Below are 25355 nucleotides of genomic sequence, written 5' to 3'. Positions count from 1 at the left end.
AAAATAAACAGGGTGTGAATAATTCTGAAGTTAACTGTCTGTTATTACTGCCGAAATTCCAATTTACCAAATCGTTTCCTCCACTGACTGACATTCAGGTTGTTCTGTTGTTACGACTCTGCTCTAGGCCAAGGACGTAACATAAATAATGCACTTGACAAATAAATTTCACTTTCATGAACCGCATGAACAAACAAAAACACCCACAATAAAACTACCTACACTCACAAAGAAAACAACAGAAATACAAATACAATACGGTAACACTTTACAATAAGGTTCATTAGTTAATGCATTTACTAACATGAACTAATCATGAACAACACATGTACAGCATTTATTAATCATAATTGAACATTTACTAATGCATTATTAACATCCAAGTCCATGCTTGTTAACATTAGTTAATGCACCATGAGTTAACATGAACTAACAATGAACAACTGTATTTTCATTAACTAACGTTAACTAACATGAACAAATACAGTAGTAAACGTATTGTTCATTGTTTGTTCATCTTAGTAAATGCATTAATTAACATTAACTAATGAGACTTATTGTAAAGTGTGACCTACAATGCTAAACTTAACTTCCTACATATTAATAAAAGCTGTATTGCTGACAAAATACAATTTTCTGCTAAATAATTTAAACATAGGCGGCATGGTAGCTCAGTGGTTTGCACTGTGGGCTTACAGCAAGAAGGTCACTGGTTCAAGCCTCGTCTGGGGCAGTTGCCGTTTCTGTGTGGAGTTTGCATGTTCTCCCTGTGCTCTGGTATCCCTCACAGTTCAAACACATGCGTTATAGGTGAATTGGGTAAAATAAATTGCCCGTTGTGTGGGAGTGTGTGTGAATGAGTGTGTTTGAGTGTTTCCCAGTACTGGGTTGCAGCTGGAAGGGCATCCGCTGTGTAAAAGTTATGCTGGATAAGTTGGCGGTTCATTCCACTGTGGCGATGCCTGATGAATAAAGGAATTAAGCCAAAGAAAAATGAATAAATGATTTAGCTTACTCAATAGATTTGTGTTGGGACAACATGATGCAGTGATGTGGAATCCAGCATTTAAAGTTATAATAATAATAATAAGGTTTTACTGATACCATGTTTCGTTTCCCTCAGAAAACGCACAAACTCTTTTTCCCTTTCTCTCTCTCTCTCTCTCATTACAGATAGATTTGCTGATTCCCACTAAAGTCACAGGAATCATCACACAAGGAGCCAAAGATTTCGGACACGTGCAGTTTGTGGGTTCATTTAAACTGGCGTTCAGCAACGATGGAGAGAAGTGGATCATTTATCAGGATGAGAAACAGCACAAGGATAAGGTAGGACTCTTACTGAGCATTTCAGTATTCAAAGGAGATGCCATAAATGTGTATTCAATAATTAAATCAGATGTTTTGTAAATTTAGGTAAATGTCTTGTCGCCCGAGTATGTATCGCAGTCAAAAATAACACTATAAATGGCCATATATTTTGTCCCACCACTAACCCACAACTCAACAAACTAAAACGAAAGTCACACAATAATTTCAAGCACTCTTGGGGGCCCCCTGGTGGCCACGGGGCCCTAAGCAGCCACTTATTTCGCTAATATATTTAATAAACAATTTTATCTTAAAGGATGCCCATTTTCCACGAGTCATTATGGTCTTAAATGCCACCTATTATGTGAAAATCAAGGGGTTTAAACCCAGTTGTGTGTCAGCATTGTGTGAATATAATCAGCTTCTAACTGTAACTCCACCGGTCCTACGCCACCCAACCTGCTCTGAGCTGGTATCAAACCAGCAACCTTCCGCATGGGAGTCGGTTGCTCTACCAAGGAGACTAAAGACCATGGCCTACTAGCTGGCCTCTGTTACACAATGGTAACAATTAATTGTATTTGTTCATAATCAGACTTGATAAAACAGTCTGCAGAGACACTTTGATTGACATTCTCCCTTTATACGTGTCATCAGAGGGGGAAAACCCCGCCCACTAGTGACCATCTCTCCCTTATTAGCATAGGATGTTAGTCTTGCTTTGGAATCTGCCACTATCCTGACGCACAGGCATCCATAGCTCCGCCCTCTTCTGAAAAGAGCACAATCTCATTTGAATCTCGAGAGACAGTCACCAAAACATCACAACTATGAACAAAACGCCCAAAAGGGTCAGTTTCAGAGAGTGAGAAAACATTATTAGTGTGGTGAAATGTCACACACACACACACTAGAGACATCATAGACTTATTTTACATCTTGTAAAAGGCAACATGATAGGTCCCTTTAAAATTCTGTGTGAAGCAGAAGACATTTATTTTAGTATGATTGAAATAGAATAATGATTTAGGGTTTTATTTTTGAGCTCCTCCTACCATCTTTCACTCGCAGCAAAATAATGGTTGGAGGGGCGTGGCTAAGCATATTTCAGCCAATCAGCGTGCAATAAGCAGATTTTGATTAAAGATGAACAAAACAATCAGTTTTTTTTAAACAGCGGATTTACTTGCACAGAATAAATCGCTCACTTTAAAGGGATATTTCACCCAAAATCCTCCACTTGTACCTGATACTTGTACCTTTGAGTTTCTTTCTTCTGTAAACACTATAAGACAGTGGTTCTCAAACCTTTTTCATCAAGTACCACCTCAGAAAAAAATTGTCACTCCAAGTACCACAATAATGAGCAGTATTGAAATACAGTAGCAAAGTAGTCCCAATAAAGCAGCTTCAGCTCTGCTCAGTTCAAAAATGGGGCAGATTAATTCCTATTATTAAAAATATTTATTGTTGTCAGCCACTTTAAATATTATAAAGAGTCTGAACATTAACACTGCACTGTGCTTCTATGTAAAAATAAATAAATAAACAAACTAAACACGTCAACATTTAAATTAAATTGTGCTTTTAAAGGTTAAAATGGTAGGTTACTGTTCTTAAAAAGTAAAAAAAAAATAAAACTGCTTAAAAATCTGGAAATATTGCCTGTACCTTAGAAATATACGCTATATGTCATAATATTCATATTGTTGTAAAAAAAATAAATGAGTGAAAAGAAGAGAGAACCCAGTCCAGGAGACTCGAAACAAGCAGAATTCCTTTATTGAGACGTGTTGGTTAATCTGCAGTCATACAGCGTCTTTAAGATGTCCATGTGTCTGCAAGAGCCTACTAGAGGTCCGCAGTCTGCAAGTTCTTTCACAAGTCTGTCACAAGTCTGTTTTAAGACAAAGATTTCATGTCTATATTGTGTTCTTAGGAGGAGGGGATATGGCTAAACAAAGCATGCAAATTAAGAGTTGTGGTCGGCAGGGTAAACTGCTTTTTCAGGCCTGATCTCATCATGTTCTGGAGACAGAAACCGCCTGACCAGTTGATCAAAAAGAGAAAACAATAGACACAACCATGCTGCGAAACTGACAATTTGCATAACTTTGGCTTAGCCTGTAATCAGAAAGACAAAAGGTTAATGTCCCTCCTAGCTGGAATGTTAATGAAATGATATAATTAAAAACCAGAGAATAAAACTTTTTAGTTATACGTAGATTATTGTTCATTTGAAATTAGATGATATAAATTTATATTTCCACAATATATAAATAGTTTTTGATCAATTTTGAAATATATGTAACATGTACGTACATGTATGACATAATTGATTCCTCCGCGTAGAAGGAAGCCTGCGTACTAGAGGTCTGCATTCCCGCGGCCGTCCGGGAAATTTAGAGGCTGTAAATTTCCGAATAAATCGCGGGAGCGGTCGGTAACGGGTTTAATTTGGGACGGGAGCGGGCTGTCTAGCAATGCGAATGAGAGAGAGAGAGAGAGAGAGAGAGAGAGAGAGAGAGAGATTTCCCAGATAGCAAAATACACTCGGGCCAGTTCCGGCTAGATTCTCGCCTGCCAGAGACTTACCACTCAGCCCGGCTCCGGCTGCCGGACTCTGGATGCTTGTGGACTCACTGCCCGATTCCGGCCCGAATCAATCTGGCGCGACACAGTATTTATATACCTTTTTATAAAACCTTTTGGTATTACATTGGTACTTGATACATGGTATTACAAGCCTTTGAGTTGATATAACAGCAAACGCCTGTGTGTCTGCTTGGTGCTTGTGTGTGTGTGTGTGTTAGTGCGCGCGCGTATGAGAGAGAGATTTGTCTGTGTGTGTGTGTGCTTGGTGCTGTGTTTATACAAACAGCTTGGCTGTCTGGACTGTATAGCTGGGGGATTTTCAGTTTTGTTCTCCCCCGCTCTTTAGCGGGATCGGGCGCGGCGGGTCGGGCAGCGGGACAATAAATTCTTAATATAAGCAGGAGCAGTCTTAGCAGGCTAAAACCTGGCGGGTGCGGGCGGGATTCAAAATTTAGTCTTGCGCAGATCTCTACTGCGTACCACTAGTGGTACACGTACCACAGTTTGAGAACCACTGCTATAAGATATTCTGAATAATGTTTGAAAAAAATACAAATAAATCGGCCTCCATAGTATTTTTGTTTCTACTATGGAAGTCGATATGCTAAATAAGTTGGCGTTTCATTCTGCTGTGGCGAGCCCTCAAGTATAGCTACTCCTGCACACTCACACAGAGAAAGAGACAAAGTTTGTCCTCTAAACACACACATTGTGAGGTCACTGGAGGTTGGTAGTGGTGTAGGGCTGGTGATGTATTCTGACAGCGCTGATAAGAGATGCTGGAATAGATTCTCTCAGAGGATTAATCTGTGAGCGAGAGCTATAATAAGAGCGCAGGTTAAAGGGTGTATGAAAGCCAAACGCCTGCTTTATATGGCCTACTTCACCGCCACATCATTCTGCACTTCTGAATGACATCAGAACGTGCTTGTAATCACAGGGAGTGACACTAACAACAGAAGTTTGGATCCAAATGCAGGTTAGTTCAAAGTCAGGCAAGCGATGGTCAACACAGGGTCAAACAGGTATATGGAGACAGTCCAGAATCGTAGTTGAATAACAGGCAAGAGGTCAGAAGGCAGGCGGCAGACGGAGACAAAAGGTAAACAAGGCTGAGGTCAAAACACGGAGAAACAAGACAAGGAAAACGCGCTGTAGTGCTACTATACAGTTAACAAGACTCAGCAAGGGGAGTGAATGAGTGTGCTGCTTAAATAGTGTGTGCAATCAGTCTCTGACAATCCTCAGGTGGTGTAAGTGTAATCAGTCTAGATGAGGAAGCATGTGTGAGTGTGAGCGGAGTGCATGTATGAGAATGTAGTCCAGAAATGGCGGATTTGTAGTCCATGGTTATTGTGAATAATTGCTGGTAATCGTGACAGTGCTACTGATTCGGTATATAAGGGATAATTTACAACGGGCCATTGAACTATGAGAAAAAAAACAATGCATGGCCTGGAGAGCAATATTCTGCTTATCTTCTGGTCTCCTCAGATGCAGCCCCTGTTTAAATGTTGTATTTGAGACATTTGTCGGGTTTTTATCCTCAAACTGCTCCCGTGTGTAGCACTCGTTTCTTACACATCTCCTCCAAAGCTATCTGTTTTGTTTTGATGTGATTTCTGATTGTTGTGGCTGAGAAATAATTCAAATCATTCAGCGTAGTGATGTAGAGCTGGAGTGCGCTCAAAACCTGCCGGAACTACTTTACCTGTGTGTTTATCTACCAATAACAGCACATGTTAGAACGAACCGTCAACGGCCAATCAAAATCAAGCATTCAACAGAAATATAACCAGATCCGACAGAAGCATGTTTAGCTTAGCTTAGCATAGATCATTGAATCAGATTAGACCATTAGCATCTAGCTGTGAAATAATTAAACGGTAATAATAGTGGTATGTGTTTACCTGAAAATAACAGCACATTATTATGGAGTGTTCATCCGCCAATCAGAATTAAGCATTGAACAGACCCCATAGTGGACATGTGATGATGAAGCGGTTAAAATGGATGCAAATCGGTTGAGATGCCAAACAAACTGATACAACTGAAGCAAGAGCTTATGAGAAATAATCTCTGAGGGGAACTCTGAGGTTTCTTTAGATAAGCTAAGCTGATATTTTCTGTTAATCTAACCTCTGAACAATTTCATATTAGTGTAATAAAAAAGCATTGAGCTCTATTTTAATGATCAAGGTGCAAAGTCTAAAACGAATGTTGCAAAAGCATTAAGAGCATGTCTGAATCAACTTTTGCTATTCTAAGGACAGATAAATACACTTTGCGCCCCGGCGCATGGTCTAACAGGGCTGTGCTTGTTCTCTTTATGAGATCTGGGTGTGTTTTGAGCAAAACCTACATTAAACCAATCAGAGTCTTATCTCACATTCCCTTTAAGAGTCAGTTGTGTCGTGCCATGGCGCATTTGCAATTTACATGGCAGACTTTATAAGTGGAAAAACTGAACGCTTCAATTAGCGAGAAAACAGTTAAGCAGAGCATCTGCAGCACGAGGATAAAGAACGAGTCTCCTCCATTCAGCCTCTTTACTTTCACTCTTTACTTCTTTACTTTGGTGGAGTGAGGAAACGGTGGAAACTCACTTCACTGAACACATCCATTAGCCCACATATTTAATTTCATTTGTTAAGCGCAAAGAATTGCCTTTAAAACTATTTCTAAATTCAGTTCTAGTCTCCTGCAAAGGAATAAATGAACAGTAATAATGAAGTGTGGTCAGAAAACTGAGTTACATCCAAGCCATTTCACTCGGTGGCCATCTTTTAAATTGCCTCTCGGGCAGTAGGCTCGGGCATTCTGTTTGATTGGGGAAAACATCAAATTCAAAACTGCTTGCCAAGCTTACGATTGAATTTCATATTAATAATCACCAATACAATTAAACAACAACTGTGTCTTTAGTTTCATTTCTAAATCACACAAAATCTGCAGAAACACATGTCTGGTCCGAGCCCCTCCCCGGAGCATCGTCAGTCTATAGGAATCGATGATTGGCTCCTGTACTCGAAGGTGGGCTTTATTCACCATATAGTGATCGATGATTGGCTCCTGTACTAGAAGGCGAACTTTACTCACCATATAGTGATCGATGATTGGCTCCTGTACTAGAAGGCGAACTTTATTCACCATATAGTGATCGATGATTGGCTCCTGTACTAGAAGGCGAACTTTACTCACCATATAGTGATCGATGATTGGCTCCTGTACTAGAAGGCGGACTTTACTCACCATATAGTGATCGATGATTGGCTCCCATACCAGAAGGCGAACTTTATTGACCATATAGTGATCAATGATTGGCTCCTGTGCAAGAAGGCGGACTTTATTTACCATATAGTGATCAATGATTGGCTCCTGTGCAAGAAGGCGGACTTTATTGACCACATAGTGATCGATGATTGGCTCCTGTACTAGAAGGCGAACTTTACTCACCATATAGTGATCGATGATTGGCTCCTGTACTAGAAGGCGGACTTTATTGACCATATAGTGATCGATGATTGGCTCCTGTACAAGAAGGCGGACTTTATTGACCATATAGTGATCGATGATTGGCTCCTGTACAAGAAGGCGGACTTTATTGACCATATAGTGATCGATGATTAGCTCCTGTACTAGAATGCGAACTTTATTCACCACACTGACCATTACACTTTTTTCATTCAAAAAGATACAAGTCATACGTATTGTGTAGTCTTTGGTATTCAGCAGTGCGTAAGCGTTTGAACCTGCATAGGTGCATAACTAAAGCGCTCTGCTGGACTTGAGAGCTTTTAGTTGGTCAATGACGCGGCCTATTTCAGTTCCTCAAAATAGCAATGCACCAACAATGGACCTTAGCACACCTCCAGCACACCCATGAGTCCACAAAGTGGTGCAAATGGATTTACTATTTAAACGTGGCGAAAAACATAAAAATTACTGTTGCGCTGGTCTGAAAATAGCAACAAATCGTGCCAAACACGCCCTGCACCTTATTGCACCGGGTGTACGATAGGGCCCTTACTTTTTGAACATTTATTTCTTACAATAGTGAGTTCATAGGTTTCCAATTCTGACAATTTAAGTTTGCACATCACCATATCTCGCAATCGCAAGTTTATATTTTGATGCCAGTGTCAAAGATATAGCATAAGATCTTGCAGATTATGTACTTCATTAGTACTAATCAACTCTTAATAGTAGTCATGTCATAAAACACCAGTTAATAGTGAGAACTGGTACTTAAAGTCCACATGAACCAGAAGCTGCGACTGTATTTACTACTAGAGAAACTGAATATTAAGAAAACAGTGGGCGTGGCTCGTTTTTTAACTGCGAGCTGATTGGATGTAGTAAAGTAGGCGTTTCATTCAGAAAGGTGGGGAAGTATGTTAACCACGTCCAATACCTCAGACAGACCTAATCTGAGCATTGAACTGAAAACAAACAGCAAGTGCATTTTCAGATTTCAATTAAACATGATAAGAGCAAACCATTATTTTTGTCTTAATGACCTGCGCAGATGAATTGTTCAGCACACAACTAGCACTGTAAGCTAACTAAATCAATACGGTTAATAATTGATTTCATGTGTACTTTAATCTGCAGTGTTACCTTAAGGTTTTCTTCTGTCATCGGCAGATCTTCCAGGGAAACTTTGACAACGAGACGCACAGAAAGAACGTGATCGATCCGCCGATTTACGCCCGGTTTGTCCGGATTCTTCCCTGGTCGTGGTATGGACGGATCACCGTACGGATGGAGCTGCTGGGATGTCCGGAGGAACAGTGAAAAACATTTCTAACGCTGATCTCTCAAGGATGCTGACTCAAAAGCGGAGGAGGAGGATTCTGATTACAGTCGATGATTGTTTTAATGATGATTGTGATGACTGGTAAATGTTACTGCCGATGGGCAAAGTCCATTGTAAAGCCACGTATACACACTGCTATTGAAGACTGTTTTGATTAAGGCTTTCTTCTCTAAATTCTAAGGGAAGTAATGTAGTTTTTGAGTTCGAGTTTGTTCTATAGTGAGTTCGTAGGTTTCCAAATTCGTTCACCATTTTACGTTTGTATATTACAATATCTCGCAACTGCAATTTATATTTTGAAGCCACTTTCAAAGATATGACATAGCAATTCAGATTTTTTTTTTTCCTCACAACTTTAGCACTGTCGCCTTACAGCAAGAAGGTCGCTGGTTCGAGTCTCGGCTGGGTTAGTTGGTGTTTCTGTGTGGAGTTTGCATTTTCTCCCCATGTTGGTATGGGTTTCCTCCGGGTGCTCCGGTTTCCCCCACAGTCCAAACACATGCGCTATAGGGGACCCAGCCGGGACTCAAACCAGTGACTTTCTTGCTGTGAGACAGCAGTGCTAACCACTAAGCCAACGTGATTCCGAACATTCATTCATTCATTTTCTTGTCGGCTTAGTCCCTATATTAATCCGGGGTCGCCACAGCCAACTTATCCTGCAAGTTTTTACGCAGCGGATGCCCTTGCAGCCACAACCCATCTCTGGGAAACATTTACACACACATTCACACACACACTCATCCACTACGGACAATTTAGCCTACCCAATTCACCTGTACTGCATGTCTTTGGACTGTGAGGGAAACCGGAGCACCCGGAGGAAACCCACGCGAAGGCAGGGAGAACATGCAAACTCCACACAGAAACGCCAGCTGAGCCGATGATCGAACCTACGACCCAGCGACCTTCTTGCTGTGAGGCGACAGCACTACCTACCGCGCCACTGCCTCGCCCGATTCCGAACATATTGCATGAAAATATTTGAATTTCTAATAATAATAAGGCAAATATTTCTAATAATAAAGACACAAACACAAATAAACAATAGACTAATTTTCCAAACACTAATATTCAAAATATTTTTTCTGCAGTTGGTCACTTTTCTACAATAAAATAAGAAAAAAAAACATTGAGTGGCACATCTTACCCCGAGATGCAGGGCCGGCGCGTCCATAGAGGCGACCTAGGCAGCCGTCTAGGGCAGCAGTATAGAGAGGGCAGCGTCCGCAACACCTCCCTCACCACCCGCGTCCTCAGATATATTCGCACATAGGCGACAGAATAGAGAGGGCGGCGTCAGAGACACCTCCATCAGCACCCGCGTCTCCTCAGTTAAATACGCGTGTAGGGCGGCAGATTAGTGGTCCACGACACCCGCGCGTCCTCAGTTATTTCAGCGCATAGGGTGGCAGAATAGAGGTCCACGACACCTCACTTAATTTTCATAACCGGTCACTTTCGTTTTCACATTGGGGTTGAGGGCGGCGTGATCGTCCTCTGCCTAGAGCGGCAGTTCAGCTTGCTCCGGCCCTGCCGAGATCTCACATCTACACGTAGAACAGCATTCAGTATATGACAAATCCAAAAGTTAAAACTAAACTATTGGATCACAGATTATAGCGAATTTCAACTTTTACTCAGAATTGCATCATAATAGGTCTGTCACGATATCCATTGTTCGTTGTAGGATATATTCAAATCAAATTAAACCAGGCCTTTATTTGTCACATACACTTTCGTATAGTGAAATAAAACCCCCCGACCATACACAAACATCACAATTTTCAGGGGAAGACAGGTCACAGGAGGTAGCACTTAGAAAAAGGAAGTAAGATACATATCAGGAGAGGAAACTCCCTCTCGCCTTGCTCTTGAATTAGGGCAGGGAGAGAACAGGGGAAAAAAGAGAGCCCCAGCAATCAAACACAAACACACAGACAAGACATGACATCACCACAGGGGATGGGAACAGGGGATGTGGATATAGTCCGATGAGGGCGGGCAGCCATCGGGTCCTGCAGCCATGGAGGCGCTGGTCACAGACCCCCCTACCCCCTCCAGTGGGTGAAAGCACATGAAGGCGTAGGATGAGGGGCTAGGTGGTGATTGTCTATCTGTAGCTGTGTATGCGTGTGTAAGCCTGTAGAGTCTAACAGGTGTTCTTGACAGGGAGCAGGAATTTCAGAGCATCTCCTTATCTTGCTATCCGGGAGAAGTTGTTTTTCTCTTCTTGAGGCTATCTTAGAGGAAAAAAAAAAAAAACAGGTGGGCTTTATTCGCCATATTGCAATTGATGATTAGTGCCTGTATTAGAAGGCGGACTTTATTTACCATATAGTGATCGATGATTGGCTCCTGTACTAGAAGGCGAACTTTATTGACCATATAGTGATCGATGATTGGCTCCTGTACTAGAAGGCGAACTTTATTGACCATATAGTGATCGATGATTGGCTCCCATACCAGAAGGCGAACTTTATTGACCATATAGTGATCGATGATTGGCTCCCATACCAGAAGGCGAACTTTATTGACCATATAGTGATCGATGATTGGCTCCTGTACTAGAAGGCGGACTTTACTCACCATATAGTGATCGATGATTGGCTCCTGTACTAGAAGGCGGACTTTACTCACCATATAGTGATCGATGATTGGCTCCCATACCAGAAGGCGAACTTTATTGACCATATAGTGAAAGATGATTGGCTCCCGTACTAGAAGGCGGACTTTACTCACCATATAGTGATCGATGATTGGCTCCTGTACTAGAAGGCGGACTTTACTCACCATATAGTGATCGATGATTGGCTCCTGTACTAGAAGGCGGACTTTACTCACCATATAGTGATCGATGATTGGCACCCATACCAGAAGGCGAACTTTATTGACCATATAGTGAAAGATGATTGGCTCCCGTACTAGAAGGCGGACTTTATTGACCATATAGTGAAAGATGATTGGCTCCCGTACTAGAAGGCGGACTTTATTGACCATATAGTGAAAGATGATTGGCTCCCGTACTAGAAGGCGGACTTTATTGACCATATAGTGATCGATGATTGGCTCCTGTACTAGAAGGCGAACTTTATTCACCACATTGACCATTACACTTTTTCCATTCAAAAAGATACAAGTCATACGTATTGTGTAGTCTTTGGTATTCAGCAGTGCGTAAGCGTTTGAACCTGCATAGGTGCATAACTAAAGCGCTCTGCTGGATTTGAGAGCTTTAAGTTGGTCAATGACGCAGTCTATTTCAGTTCCTCAAAATAGCAATGCACCAACAATGGACCTTAGCACACCTCCAGCACACCCATGAGTCCACAAAGTGGTGCAAATGGATTTACTATTTAAACGTGGAGCAAAACATAAAAATTACTGTTGCGCTTTTCTGAAAATAGCAACAAATCGTGCCAAACACGCCCTGCACCTTATTGCACCGGGTGTACGATAGGGCCCTTAGTTTTTGAACATTTATTTCTTACAATAGTGAGTTCATAGGTTTCCAATTCTGACAATTTAAGTTTGCACATCACCATATCTCGCAATCGCAAGTTTATATTTTGATGCCAGTGTCAAAGATATAGCTTAAGATCTTGCAGATTATGTACTTCATTAGTACTAATCAACTCTTAATAGTAGTCATGTCATAAAACACCAGTTAATAGTGAGAACTGGTACTTAAAGTCCACATGAACCAGAAGCTGCGACTGTATTTACTACTAGAGAAACTGAATATTAAGAAAACAGTGGGCTTGGCTTGTTTTTTTTACTGCGAGCTGATTGGATGCAAGCTTTTTTATCTTGCAGGAAAAAAACAAAAAACAAGCGAGCGGAAAGAGTAGAAAAAGTACTTCAACTTTAGGTCAATAACTGCCAATTTCACAGATATTTAACGTCTCCAGATCTGGCTAAATGTTGTTGCAAAGCCGCTAGTTTCACACCGATGTTTTCCAATTTGCGATCTAATATTGCAGTCTGATTATTAGCGATCCTGCCCATCAGTTTCAATCAAACCGGCCAGCCTGGTGGGGCAGCACTGCCCGCTTTCATCAATCGTCGATACCCCAGGACCCCGCATAAGCCCATCAGCAGAAACCCTGTTATGAAAGTTCCGAATAGGTGGAAATCTTCAAAACCCTCCAGAGCAGACAGACAGAGGAGGAGCAACTTCTCCCACCCGTGCATCACGTATCCAGCTGCAAACGTCCCTGCAGAAGATCGCATTCAGAGACCAGTTGATCAAATCCATACCACCAAAATATATACCACTCATTATATAATGCCACAATGACAATATAACATCATCACAATGCAAGTACACTCCTCCAAAGAACACATCATATTTAATTCTTTAATTTAATTATAGTCATTTGAACAGTTTAATCATGAGGCATTGGAGTCAGAATGTGAAAACACATATCCTAAATAAATAATAATAATAATAGATGTGAACACAAAAGTGCAGGTAAAGAGTAACAGAGGCTGTGAGATCTGCTAGCAGATCTATTTTCAGTCGTCAGACACCCACATGAGAATATACTACAGTCATTTATAGTAAATACTACAGTGTTTATTAACCGTACTGACACCGACACCTCCAATAGAGATAGAGATGTTGCACAATCAGCTAAAATGAATTGGTTTTTATATATGGGCGATAGATATTGCATCACCAAAAATGATCGAGCTCATGTCCATGTGTTGTGCGATCAGTCCATATATTGATTATTGTGACAGGCCTCATCACAAAACTTGTATAAACGAAAATACGAGACGCTTTTCTTTTGTAGTGGTTGTTTTTTTTTTTTTGGAGAACTTGTAAATATAATAGAGCAAGAGCAGTTTGGTATAATCATATGTATAAAAGCTTTGTATTTCTTCATCGCAGTACACACTGGACAGTTATCAAATGATGTACTGTGGTATTACTGAACCCTTAATGCTCATTTTAAAAATAAAAAACAAAACTGTGAGACTGTTCTTGAGCAATTCAAGAGTCTGATGAATATGTATATGCACATTTATTTGCTGTTCTGTTCTGTGTTTTTTGCTGATGCTTTTACTTTCAATAACCACAGCCTGACCTCGAGCTCACAATCACTCCACAAGCACACTGCATGCACATAAACTACTGGAGAATAGGCTTAATGTACTGTACAGCTGAAGTCTAAGTTATTAGCCCCTAATAATTATTGTTTTAGTTCTGGGTGATGCACAGAATTCACATGGAGGGCAGGAAGTTTAAAAAAAAACTCAATGGAAGACAAAGGAAAGTCCGTATTTTTGCGATTTATACAATATTTTAGAGCAGATAAAAATTGAAATTAACCACATACAGTGCATACGGAAAGTATTGACAGCACTTCACTTTTTCCACATGTTGCAGCCTTATTCCAAAATGGATTAAATTAATTTGTTTCCTCAACATTCCACACACAATCCCCCATAATGACAATGAGAAAAAAAGAGTTTTTAAAATTGCTGCAAATTCATTAAAAATTAAAAAGCTGTAAATCACATGTACATCAGTATGCACAGGCTTTGCTCAATACTTTGTTGATGCACCTTTGCCAGTAATTACAGCCTCAAGGCTTGTTGAATATGATGCCTCAAGCTTGGCACTCCTGTCTTTGGGAATTGTTGCCCATTCCTCTTTGCATGACCTCTCAATCTCTATCAGGTCATATGGGAAGCAGCAGTGTACAGCCATTTTCAGATCTCTCCAGAGATGTTCAATAGGATTTAGGTCTGGGCTCTGGCTGGGCCACTCAAGGACATTCACCGAGTTGTTGTGAAGCATCTCCATTGATGTTTTGGCAGTGCTTTGGGTCATTGTCCTGCTGGAAGATGAAGCGTCGCCCCAGTCTGAGGTCAAGAGCACTCTGCAGCAGGTCTTCATTCAGGATGTCTCTGTACATTGCTGCATTCATCTTTCCCTCTATCCTGACTAGTCTTCCAGTTCCTGCTGCTGAAACACATCCCCACAGCATGATGCCAACTTCACTATGCTTCACTGTAGGAATGCTATTAGCCAGGTGATGAGCGCTGCCTGCTGTTCTCCAAACATAACGCCTGGCGTTCACTCCAAACAGTTCAGTTTGAGTCTCATCAGACCAGAGAGTTTAGTTTCTGATGGTCTGAGAGTCCTTCAGATGCCTTTTGGCAATTCCAGGCGGGGAGTGTCTTCTGTCTGGCCGCTCTACCATACAGGTCTCATTGGTGGATTGCTGCACAGATGGTTGTCCTTCTGTAAGGTTCTCCTCTCTCCTCAGAAGAGCGCTGGAGCTCAGACAGAGTGACCATCGGGTTATTGATCACATCCCTTACTATAGCTCTTCTTCCCCGATCACTCAGCTGAGATGGCCGGCCAGCTCTAGGAAGAGTCCTGGTGGTTAAACATCTTCCACTTGTGGATGATGGAGGCCGCTGTGCTCACTGGAACTTTCAGAGCAGCAGAAATGTTTCTGTAACCTTCCCCAGCCTTGTGCCTCGAATCAATTCCTTTGTCTTCATGCTTGGTTTGTGCTTTGACATGCACTGTCAACCCTGGAAGCTTATATAGACAGGTGTATGCCTTTTCAGATCATGTCCAATCAGCTGAATTGAGCACAGGTGAACTCCAATGAAGCTGCTGAAACATCTCAAGAATGATCAGTGGAAACAGAATGTAGCTGAGCTCAATTTAGAGCTTCAAAACAAAGGCTGTGAATACTGATGTACATGTGATTTTACAGCTTTCACCGAGAACAAAAACACAGAAACAATGTTACACAGCCTCATAAATGTCAAACACATAACTGGATCATAACGGCCCATGGCTGAAATTATGAAAAAGGCTCATTTTATTTTATAAAATATTTGTCAAAACCTAGTGATATTTTTTTTTGAGTAAAAGCAATACTGACATTTAATTTATTTAATTAATTCATTCATTTGACTAGTTTATTAGTGCATATATAGCAGGGCTCGAAATTGCGACCATTTTGCTCGCATATGCGCCCGAAAATTAATCTATGCGACCTCATGATATATTTGGGCGCATTAGTGCGACTGCAGATAATGGTTGTAGTGCGACCTGTTTTGATTTTTTGTAAAAACGTGCTGAATCGCTCTTCCCTGCCGCTATATTGGTTCATATTAGCTGTCAATCACTCAAGGTATTCCGCTGTCAGATGACAGGGAAGGAGCTTTTATGACCACGGGAAATGCAAACGGCTGAAGAGTAAAAACTTAAAGCACACAGGTTTGCAAACCCCACCTAAAGTTGAGGCGCAGATGAAAGCGATCATGACACGTCACGTGGTGAATAATGATCCGCCAGCTGAGATCAATTGAGTACGCGCTTCTTGGAGAAGGTGCCCGAATCTCCATGCGTTGCATTCACTGCGTGTTCAGCGCAAATGTCCGCTAAAAGTCAAATCTAATACTGTACATATCATCGCCAAAGGAGCTCGCCTTTACTAAGTTTACACTGAAACTGCAACAAAGACCGGTATTGCGCCGATGGTTAGCGCAAGAATCCTGCTCTGCCTGCTCATAAATTGGGTCGGCTGACTCGCCTGCTTTTCCACAAACACAGAAAAATGAAGATCATCTCAGACTGAACAGTTAAATTGACACAAACTGAAACCAAAACTTTTAAAGAGTGATAGAAGTGAGACTTTACTTGCTTTCTTTTGTCTATTCTTTTTTGAGGTGTATATTATTTTTTTATTTATTTACTGATGACTGCTTTGCAGCTTTCATCATTGAATTGAATGATTTATTATAATCTTTTGTTTGTTTTGTAGCAGAAATATTATTTATTAAACTGACATGCATAAAAAAACAGCAGTACAAAATCAATATTTCTTACTGCAATGCTTCATTTTTGTTTGATGCAAACTATACAATTATTTTTCATAAAGTAACAGACTTTTTATAGCAGACATTCATGCACATTCATGCACATTCAAGGCAGTATCATAATGAGAAATGGAATTCATTACTATTATTGTCATTTTTTATCATCATTAATATTCTATGGCCTTATTATTAGACATTCATTTTGGAATTATTGCACACAAATATCAATGTCTTCGCAGCATTAGTTAGATAGTTGTTTCTAGTTTTTGTCAGTCCTATTAATGTTGTTTTAAAATACAATAAATCCCTTAAAAAACAATTTGCAGCGGTGCTCATTCATTTTTGGTGGGTGCTCCTAAATTTTTTCTGGTGCTCCTAAAATTTTTTTGGTGCTCCTAAATATTTGAAGTTGGGAGCACCGGTGCTACCAAGTAAAAAAGTTAATTTCGAGCCCTGTATAGGCTATAATACAAATCATACCACAGCAAAGTCCAAAAAAATTATTGAAAGAGTTGATTTTCTAATATTAACCTTAATTTGGTTTTAAAACTATTAAATACTGCTTAAATTCTAGCCAAAATAAAACAAATAAGACTTTCTCCAGAAGAACAAATATTAGAGGAAATACTGTGAAAATTTCCTGAATCTGTTCAACATCATTTGAGAGAGATTTGATGAAGGAAAAAACCATTCACAGAAGGGCGAATCATACTTGAACTCTAATTCCAGTGAGCTTGATCTGGATTTATTTGGATTATTGTCCCTCAAACACTCTCCTCAAGCCAGATGAGAAAGTGATTTCAATGAAAGTGCAACAGAGCGAACGTGTGTTGAGTTCAGATGCGGACATGAACTCGCAGGCGTCTGAAGCGATGAAACACAGTCCAGCAGATCTCACAGGCTCTTCTTCCTCAGAGCCCAAACACATGAAAAATGCATGAGCAGATCTTCAGCTTCTGCTGATAATGTCAGCATGAAGAACACACACACACGGATCTCAACACATCTGATGCTGAATCTGCAAACCTCTGCTGTATGTATGCTCTCTGATTGGGGTGCATTTCACTTTTGTCATCTTATACATTCAGACATGCTGATAATTTCCTGCATTAATGGCTGAAATGAGGTAAAGTGGTTCATTTAGATTAGCTTTAATTAAAAGCAGGGTTTTAATTGCTTTAAATGTGACTTATTTTGTGCTAATGTAGCTATAATAAGCAGTTTGACCAGTAATATTATCATTATTTAAAAATAAAATAGGCCTATTTGAAAAAAAATTATAAACACTCACCGGCCACTTTATTAGGTACACCTTACTAATACTGTGTTGGACCCCTTTTGCCTTCAGAACTGCCTTAATCCTTTGTGGCAGAGATTCAGCAAGCTACTGCAAATATTCCTCAGAGGTTTTGCTCCATATTGACATGATAGCATCACGCAGGTGCTTCAGATTTGTCGGCTGCACATCCATGATGCCAATCTCCCGTTCACCACATCCCAAAGCTGCTCTATTGGATTGAGATCTGGTGATTTTGGAGGCCATTTGAGTACAGTGAACTCATTGTCACGTTCAAGAAACCAGTCTGAGATGATTCACGCTTCATGACATGGTGTTATCCTGGTGGAAGTAGCCATCAGAAGATAATAAAAATAATAATAATACCTTTTATTTATAGGCGCCTTTCAGAGCACTCAAGGACACCTTACAGTATGTCACATGCACATTATAAAAACAAGACAGAAGAGTACACTGTGCTCATAAAGAGATGGACATGGTCAGCAACAATACTCAGGTAGGCTGTGGCATTGACACGATGCTCAATTGGTACTAATGGACCCAAAGTGTGCCAAGAAAATCTCCCCCACACCATTACACCACCACCACCAGCCTGAACCGCTGATACAAGGCAGGATGGATTCATGCTTTCATGTTGTTGATGCTAAATTCTGACCCGACCATCCGAATGTGTCAGCAGAAATGGAGACTCATCAGAGCAGCAACATTTCTCCAATCTTCTATTGTCCAGTTTTGGTGAGTCTGTGTGAATTGTAGCCTCAGTTTCCTGTTCTTAGCTGACAGGAGCGGCACCCGGTGTGGTCTTCTGCTGCTGTAGCTCATCCGCCTCAAGGTTGGACGTGTTGTGTGTTCAGAGATGCTCTACATGTCTACATGCCTAAATGCATCGAGTTGCTGTAATGTGATTGGCTGATTAGAAAATTGCTTTAATGAGCAGTTGGACAGGTGTACCTAATAAAGTGGCCGGTGAGTGTATAATTATTATAAAAAAATAAACAGAAAATAAAATAGAAATATAATTAAGTTAAAGGTTAGTTTTAATTTAAAAAAAATAAAAATACACAATAGACAAATAAAATTATAAAAAAATTAATTAAAATCAAACTATTTAAATGCAGATAGCTGCTAGGAAAACATTTAGTTAAAATAACAAAGAAAAACGAAGTAAAATTAATAATAAAACATAATCATATAAAAAATATTTTAAAATGTAAAAAATACAACACAAAAAAATAAACTTTTTATTATAAAAAATATTTAAGCCAAATTGTTTAGTTTAAGCTGAAGTATTCAGCTTATTAAAACTAAATAAAATAAAATAAGTCAATTAACACTACACAAATACACCACAATTCGATCTACAATTATCAAAAATCAAGACCAAAAATAAGTTATAAAAATAAAACATTGATTAAAAGTGTAATAATATGTCAATGATGCTGAAATAAGAGACAATATTACGGCTACATTTCTCTATTAATATCTCTGAGCATTTTATAAAAAATTAAAGCACCTTTTTATTAATTACTCTGTAAAAAATATCCATAAATGAGCAGTTTTCAGTATTATGCGATTCATGTTTTAATTTTTCCCTGTTTATTTCTGCTTTTGAATTATTTTGGGATCTTAATCTTTCTTCAAACAACTTTTAACCATGAAAAGTTCAGAAAAGAGACGTCGTAATTACATTTATAATAGTTTACAGTGATATATTCCACCCCTGAAACACACATATAGATAATTTCCTCGATTTGAACACCACTCATAAACATTTGATTTCAGTTATTCATCATTTAATAAATGAAATGAATGATGATCCTACTGACGCATTTAAAGATACTTGGGAGTGAGATCTAGGAGTTCCTATGACAGAGGATCTATAGGATAGCATTTTAGCCCCGGTGTATTCCTCTTCATATGTGCTAGACATGGTTTGATGCAATGTATTGCTGCCCATCCCCTATAGTCTAATGGACAATATATTACTGCTTACCTCTCTTAATATTTAATTTGTGTTGTCACACAAAAGACCAATAAAAATATTAAAATAAAATGACATATTGTCTGGTGTTGGTGTTGTATATTTTGTATTCTTATACATCCCTACTGAAAAAAGCAGCTTAAACCAGCGTAGGCTGGTTGGCTGGTTTTAGAGGGGTTTTGGCCATTTCCAGCCTGGTCTTAGCTGGTCAGGCTGGGAGATGACCAGCCAAAACCAGCTTGACCAGCTTAAACCAAGCTGATCAAGCTGGTTTTAGCTGGATTTAGCTGGTCATTTTCCAGACTGACAAGCTAAGACCAGGCTGGAAATGGCTGGAAACCAGCCTGGAAATGGCCAAAACCCCTCTAAAACCAGGCTGGTCAACCAGGTAAAACCAGCCAAACAACCTAGGCTGGTTTAAGCTGGATTTTTAGCAGGGCATATTATTTCAAACTACTAAAATGTCACAAAGAGTCACTTTGTTTAACAGTAAACTTGAATTTTCAACATCAAAAGTGGACAGAGCAGAGATCAACATCCCATAATGCAATTCACAACCATAAATAATCACTTGTGAATCACTAAATACGTAAACTGTTAAAAAAAACTGACATTATTTACTGTACAGCAGCTGTAGTAGTCATTTATTGGACTAATAAACACAGCAGACTGAATAAACCTGCATTAATGTCGCCCTCTAGCGGTCATAAATGTCAACGACAACACAAAAACACGAACACTACCGACCCTTACTGGACATTTCACATCATTACAAAAGCACTGAGGGTTTATTGTGACCTTATCTGCACATTAGAATGCGGATAGTTGCAGTTTGTCCTGCAGAAAAGAGATAAACTGTCCTACCGCAGAGTAAACAGTGCCGTCTCTGTTCGCTCAGATACTCTTCATTCAGTTGTCATTCAAACACAAACACCGCTGACCGGAAAAGACGGACGTCTATCTCACGTCGACAGGAAGTGGAGACACAGGGAAAGGAGCCTCTTCAAACTGTTGTTTCTTTTATCTGTTACTGATAAGAACAGGCTTGGAGGGATTAAAACCAGGAAACACACAATCAGCTTCCTTTACTGTTTAAGATAAGACGCAAAACACTACAAACGCTCTGCACTATGATGTTAAAGCTGAACTTATTATAGTTTCGGTCATTTACAGTTGATTATAGTTAAAAATAACGCCTATAAATGCAAATGTTTAATGTAAACATTAATTTAAATAAAATAATTTTACAAATATGAATGTAAACTTTATACTATAGACATGATTTTGAAGATGCGCATCTATAAAAACAACAACAAATGTAAGTTTACTATTTTTTTTAAGTATTAAAAAACAAACGTGCTAAGGAATCGTTTAATATTTCATGTATTTTAAGTTGACCATCTGAAATTAGTCTTTTACAATCGCTATGACAGTTTTTTCAATAGATTTAACAAGTTTCCTAAACTCTTAACACAGTTAGCACATCCATCTTCGTAGGCTATACAATTAACACATTTCTTGTTGCTTTGACACAAAATGCATCCAGTTAACACCAATTTAAAATGCTTGAACTTCAATCTTTTACAAACAAACTCAATCAAGACCAAAACAATGTCATTTTACAGTCAAATTTACAAATGCTTTCACACAGTATGTCAGGACAGATAACATCATGATCTAAACAGAACTTATAAAGGCTGAAGTCAAAGTGAGCAGCTGCTCTTATTGTTAATTGAAACACAAATATATTCCCTGTATTTTATTCCATTGCCAATGAGAAACAGCTTATTGCAGTAATGCAAACATATGAGGTATATACCCTACTGAAAAAAACAGCTTAAAGCAGCCTAGGCTGGTTTTAGCTGGTTGACCAGCCTGGTTTTAGAGGGGTTTTGGCCATTTCCAGGCTAGTTTCCAGTCATTGGCAGCCTGGTCTTAGCTGGTCAGGCTGGGAGATGACCAGCTAAAACCAGCTTGAGCAGCCTAGCCAGGCTGGGAGCCCAGCCAAAACCAGCTATGCCCAGCTTAAACCAGGCTGATCAAGCCTAAACAAACACTACGGGCGGTATGATGCCGTTCCTTTTCATGCCTACTAGCTGATTGCTTACCTAGGTATGGATGCTTTTCCGCTGTTACCAGTTTGCTCAGTGGCTTACCATGTACGTCGGCAGACTTCAGACGCAGAGAGGAGTTGACCACGATGACGGGGATCGAGTCTGATGAGGAACAGTTCCAGAAAGCAGGTCAGACAAATACAAAAGCCAAAACATAAAATAAATAAGTAAATAACAGGGTGAGAATGTGGTACAAATCAGACGAGGGCTTTTCTTTTTCTGGATTTCTTTTTAAGACACTGTCGGCTGGGTTTAGGGAAGGAGGAGGGTGGGTGTAGAGGCGAATATTTTAGTCTTTGGTTCTGATGCGTTTGTAGCTTAAACGGGTCAATAAAAAAGTGAAATGTCCATACCTTTACAAATAAATTTGGATATTCCAATCCATTTATTGTTCTTTCTGTCAAGATTAAAAGAGTAAACATCAAAAAACAAACATAAACCCGTTCTCAGCATGGCGGTCAAAAAGTTTGTTTGACCTTCTTCTACACATCTCTCACTCGTCATGAGGAGAGCATAAATACCTTATACACCCTACCTTATACACACTAGTGGTGCAAAAGAAAATCGCAACCCATAAATGGCTCCAACAGTGGGTCAGTCGACAGCGGCCTCTGGTGGAAGTATGTAAGAACTGCAGGTGTGAATGGCACTCGTGAAAGAAATTTGAGATCTGAAAAAGCATACACAGCGCCCTCTGCTGGATTCACTAAAACAAAAACTGCAAAAAAACATCGATCCTGGGACATATTTAGTGCTCTCAGAATGTTTTTCACGTTTTCAGAATGAGCCCGGGTTGAATACTTCTACTAATATTACTACTACTCCTACTAATAATAATTTATTTGCCGGATCTAGACTGATTTGTCAGTGTATGAGTGAGATTTTTTGTCAAATGTGTACATTACAGTGTACAGTCTACATAAATAAACATTCCTCAAGAACTTAAATGTACCCAAATTAGCGCAAAGACTAGTTTCCATGGGCTCTTCTGAAGCAGATGCTGGCCGTGTGTTTCTTTCAGCTGAAGATCAGGACAAACAGGCTCTTCAGAGGCCAGTGTTGATTTTGGGGGGGTGTTGTGTGTGTGTACTTCACATGAACATCTGGAAAACCAGGAGATGTGAGGAAGTTCTGTGTTCTGCTGTTTCCATGCAAAGGTGGAGGAAGAATGACATCATCACAAAAGTAAACCGACCCCATTCACACTGACTGTAAGAAATGTTGGGCTGTTTTAACCAAACGTTGGGTCAGATATGGACAAAACCAATCATCGGGCAACAAAAGTGTCATTCACTAATGCTGGGTCAGATATGGGCTACTTTTTTCAATTAAATTTAAATGACATTTTTTAACCCAATCATTGGGTCCCAATCATTTTAATATAGCTTAATTATCAATATAGATCATTCATTTCATTTCATTTGCTTGTTGACTTAGTCCCTTTATTAATCCGGGGTCGCCACAGCGGAATGAACCGCCAACTTATCCAGCAAGTTTTTACGCAGCGGATGCCCTTCCAGCCACAACCCATCTCTGGGAAACATCCACACACACATTCAGTCACTCATACACTACGGACAATTCAGCCTACCCAATTCACCTGTACCACAAGTCTTTGGACTGTGGGGGAAACCAGAGCACCCAGAGGAAACCCACGCGAACGCAGGGAGAACATGCAAACTCCACACAGAAACGCCAACTTAGCCGAGGCTTGAACCAGCGACCCTCTTGTTGTGAGGCAACAGCACTACCTACTGCGCCACTGCTTCGCCCAATATAGATCATATCACCCCAATTTTATCCTCCTTACACTGGCTGCCCGTTAAGTTTCGTGTTGAATTTAAAATATTGCTTCTCACCTATAAAGCTCTAAATAACCTAGCTCCTGTTTATCTAACCAACCTTCTGTCTCGCTACAATCCAACTCGCTCTTTAAGATCTCAAAATTCAGGGCTTCTGGTAGTACCTAGAATAGCAAAGTCAAGTAAAGGAGGTCGAGCCTTCTCATTTATGGCTCCTAAACTCTGGAATACCCTTCCTGATAATGTCCGAGGCTCAGACACACTCTCCCAGTTCAACACTAGATTAAAGACCTGTCTGTTTAGTAAAGCGTACACTCAGTGCATCACTTAGTGGGTTTCCACACAGGTTTCTACATCTTGTTTATCTACACTATGAACAGCAGCTACACTAATTATTCTCTTTATTCTCTATTTCCACCTGGGGATGCTCATCCCGAGGCCCTCAGACTATGCAGTGCCACTGATTCGATCCAAGACCAGTGATGAGATGATCCCAAGGTTTCCACAATCCTGGACCAAGCCGTATCCTGAGCAGCTGCTGTGGTGAGAGCATGAGACTGATTCCTGTGACGCTCCAGGGACAGACAAGTCTTCGATGAGGTCCTGCGTTCTCCAGCGCCAAGACTGCAGCTCTACACAAGACGTTTGGCCAGTGGAGAAATGGTCATGCCCATCTGAGCCTGGTTTCTCTTCAGGTTTTTTAATTCTTCACTTTCGCCAATTGGTGAAGTTCTTCCCTCGCCGCTGTCGCCACTAGCTTGCATAGTTCGGGATCTGTAGAGCTGCGCATGGATGGATTTGCTCTTCAGTGTTTGGACTCTCAGCAGTGATTATTAAACCACACTGAACTGAACTGAAGCTCTGAAAACTGAACTACACTGTTTCAGTTTACTATGATCTTCTATGTGAAGCTGCTTTGACAATCTACATTGTAAAAGCGCTCTACAAATAAAGCTGAATTTAATTGAACTTAGAGTTTAATATTTTTCCTAGCACTTTCTAAACATGCAATAATAAATACTGTATTGTTTTCAGAAATAACAAATCAAAATAAAGTGAGTTCTTATTTAAAACAAGCTAAATGATCTTGTTTTTCATTTGATATATGAGTATTACTGACACCACTGGCAGATTATTCAGCACGTTTAAAAGAAAACACCACGTAATTTGGGCTTATTTCTGCAAACAAGACAATACTTTTTACTTGTCTACAAAATGCTTCTTGATATAAGAATATCTAGGTATTTTAATAAAAATAAAAAAAAACAAGACAAAAACTAAATAAAGCCTTTTTTTCCATTATGCAAAGTACTGCTGGTGCAACCCTACCCTGGTGCAGATATGAGACAGGCAACAATAGACACACAACACACACACACAGCAGTAAAACAACAATAAATGCACAGAAGAAGAGTGTTTATCCTGTCACACAGTCACTTCCTCTGCATTGAGGCCTGGAGCTGTGCATGTAAAGCTGCTGACACACATCTGTCCTTGTGCTCGTGTTGCAGAATGATTTCGATCTAAACCACTAACAAGTCAAACAACCACTTCCCACAGGCTACATGTCTTCTTTTGTTTA

General features: G+C 40.0%; 1 protein-coding gene across 21 annotated transcripts in view; it reads left to right on the top strand.

Annotated features, from left to right (window-relative positions):
• edil3b (EGF like and discoidin domains 3b) overlaps window positions 1-24849 on the top strand; it is a 66841-nt gene extending 41992 nt beyond the window's left edge. For 2 of the 21 annotated variants that reach the window (XM_087271401.1, XM_087271400.1), the window contains exons 10-13: window positions 1174-1329; window positions 8554-8678; window positions 9540-10993; window positions 12572-13714. In XM_087271401.1, the coding sequence (XP_087127527.1) occupies window positions 1174-1329; window positions 8554-8678; window positions 9540-9612 (354 nt within the window). In that variant the 3' untranslated portion in view covers window positions 9613-10993; window positions 12572-13714. Of the gene's footprint in view, window positions 1-1173; window positions 1330-8553; window positions 9365-9528; window positions 10994-12560; window positions 13715-21996; window positions 22246-22561 lie in introns of those variants that run through there. The other 19 variants (XM_087271418.1, XM_087271411.1, XM_087271414.1 and 16 more) reach the window with 14 other exon arrangements.
• Window positions 24850-25355: the final 506 nt, after the last annotated feature.

The sequence above is a fragment of the Danio rerio genome, chromosome 10 (genome assembly GCF_052040795.2).
Source record: "Danio rerio strain M-AB ecotype USA chromosome 10, GRCz13ab, whole genome shotgun sequence".
Taxonomy (NCBI): domain Eukaryota; kingdom Metazoa; phylum Chordata; class Actinopteri; order Cypriniformes; family Danionidae; genus Danio; species Danio rerio.
Note: the sequence above shows the minus strand (reverse complement) of the source record. Positions and strands in the feature narration are given on the sequence as shown.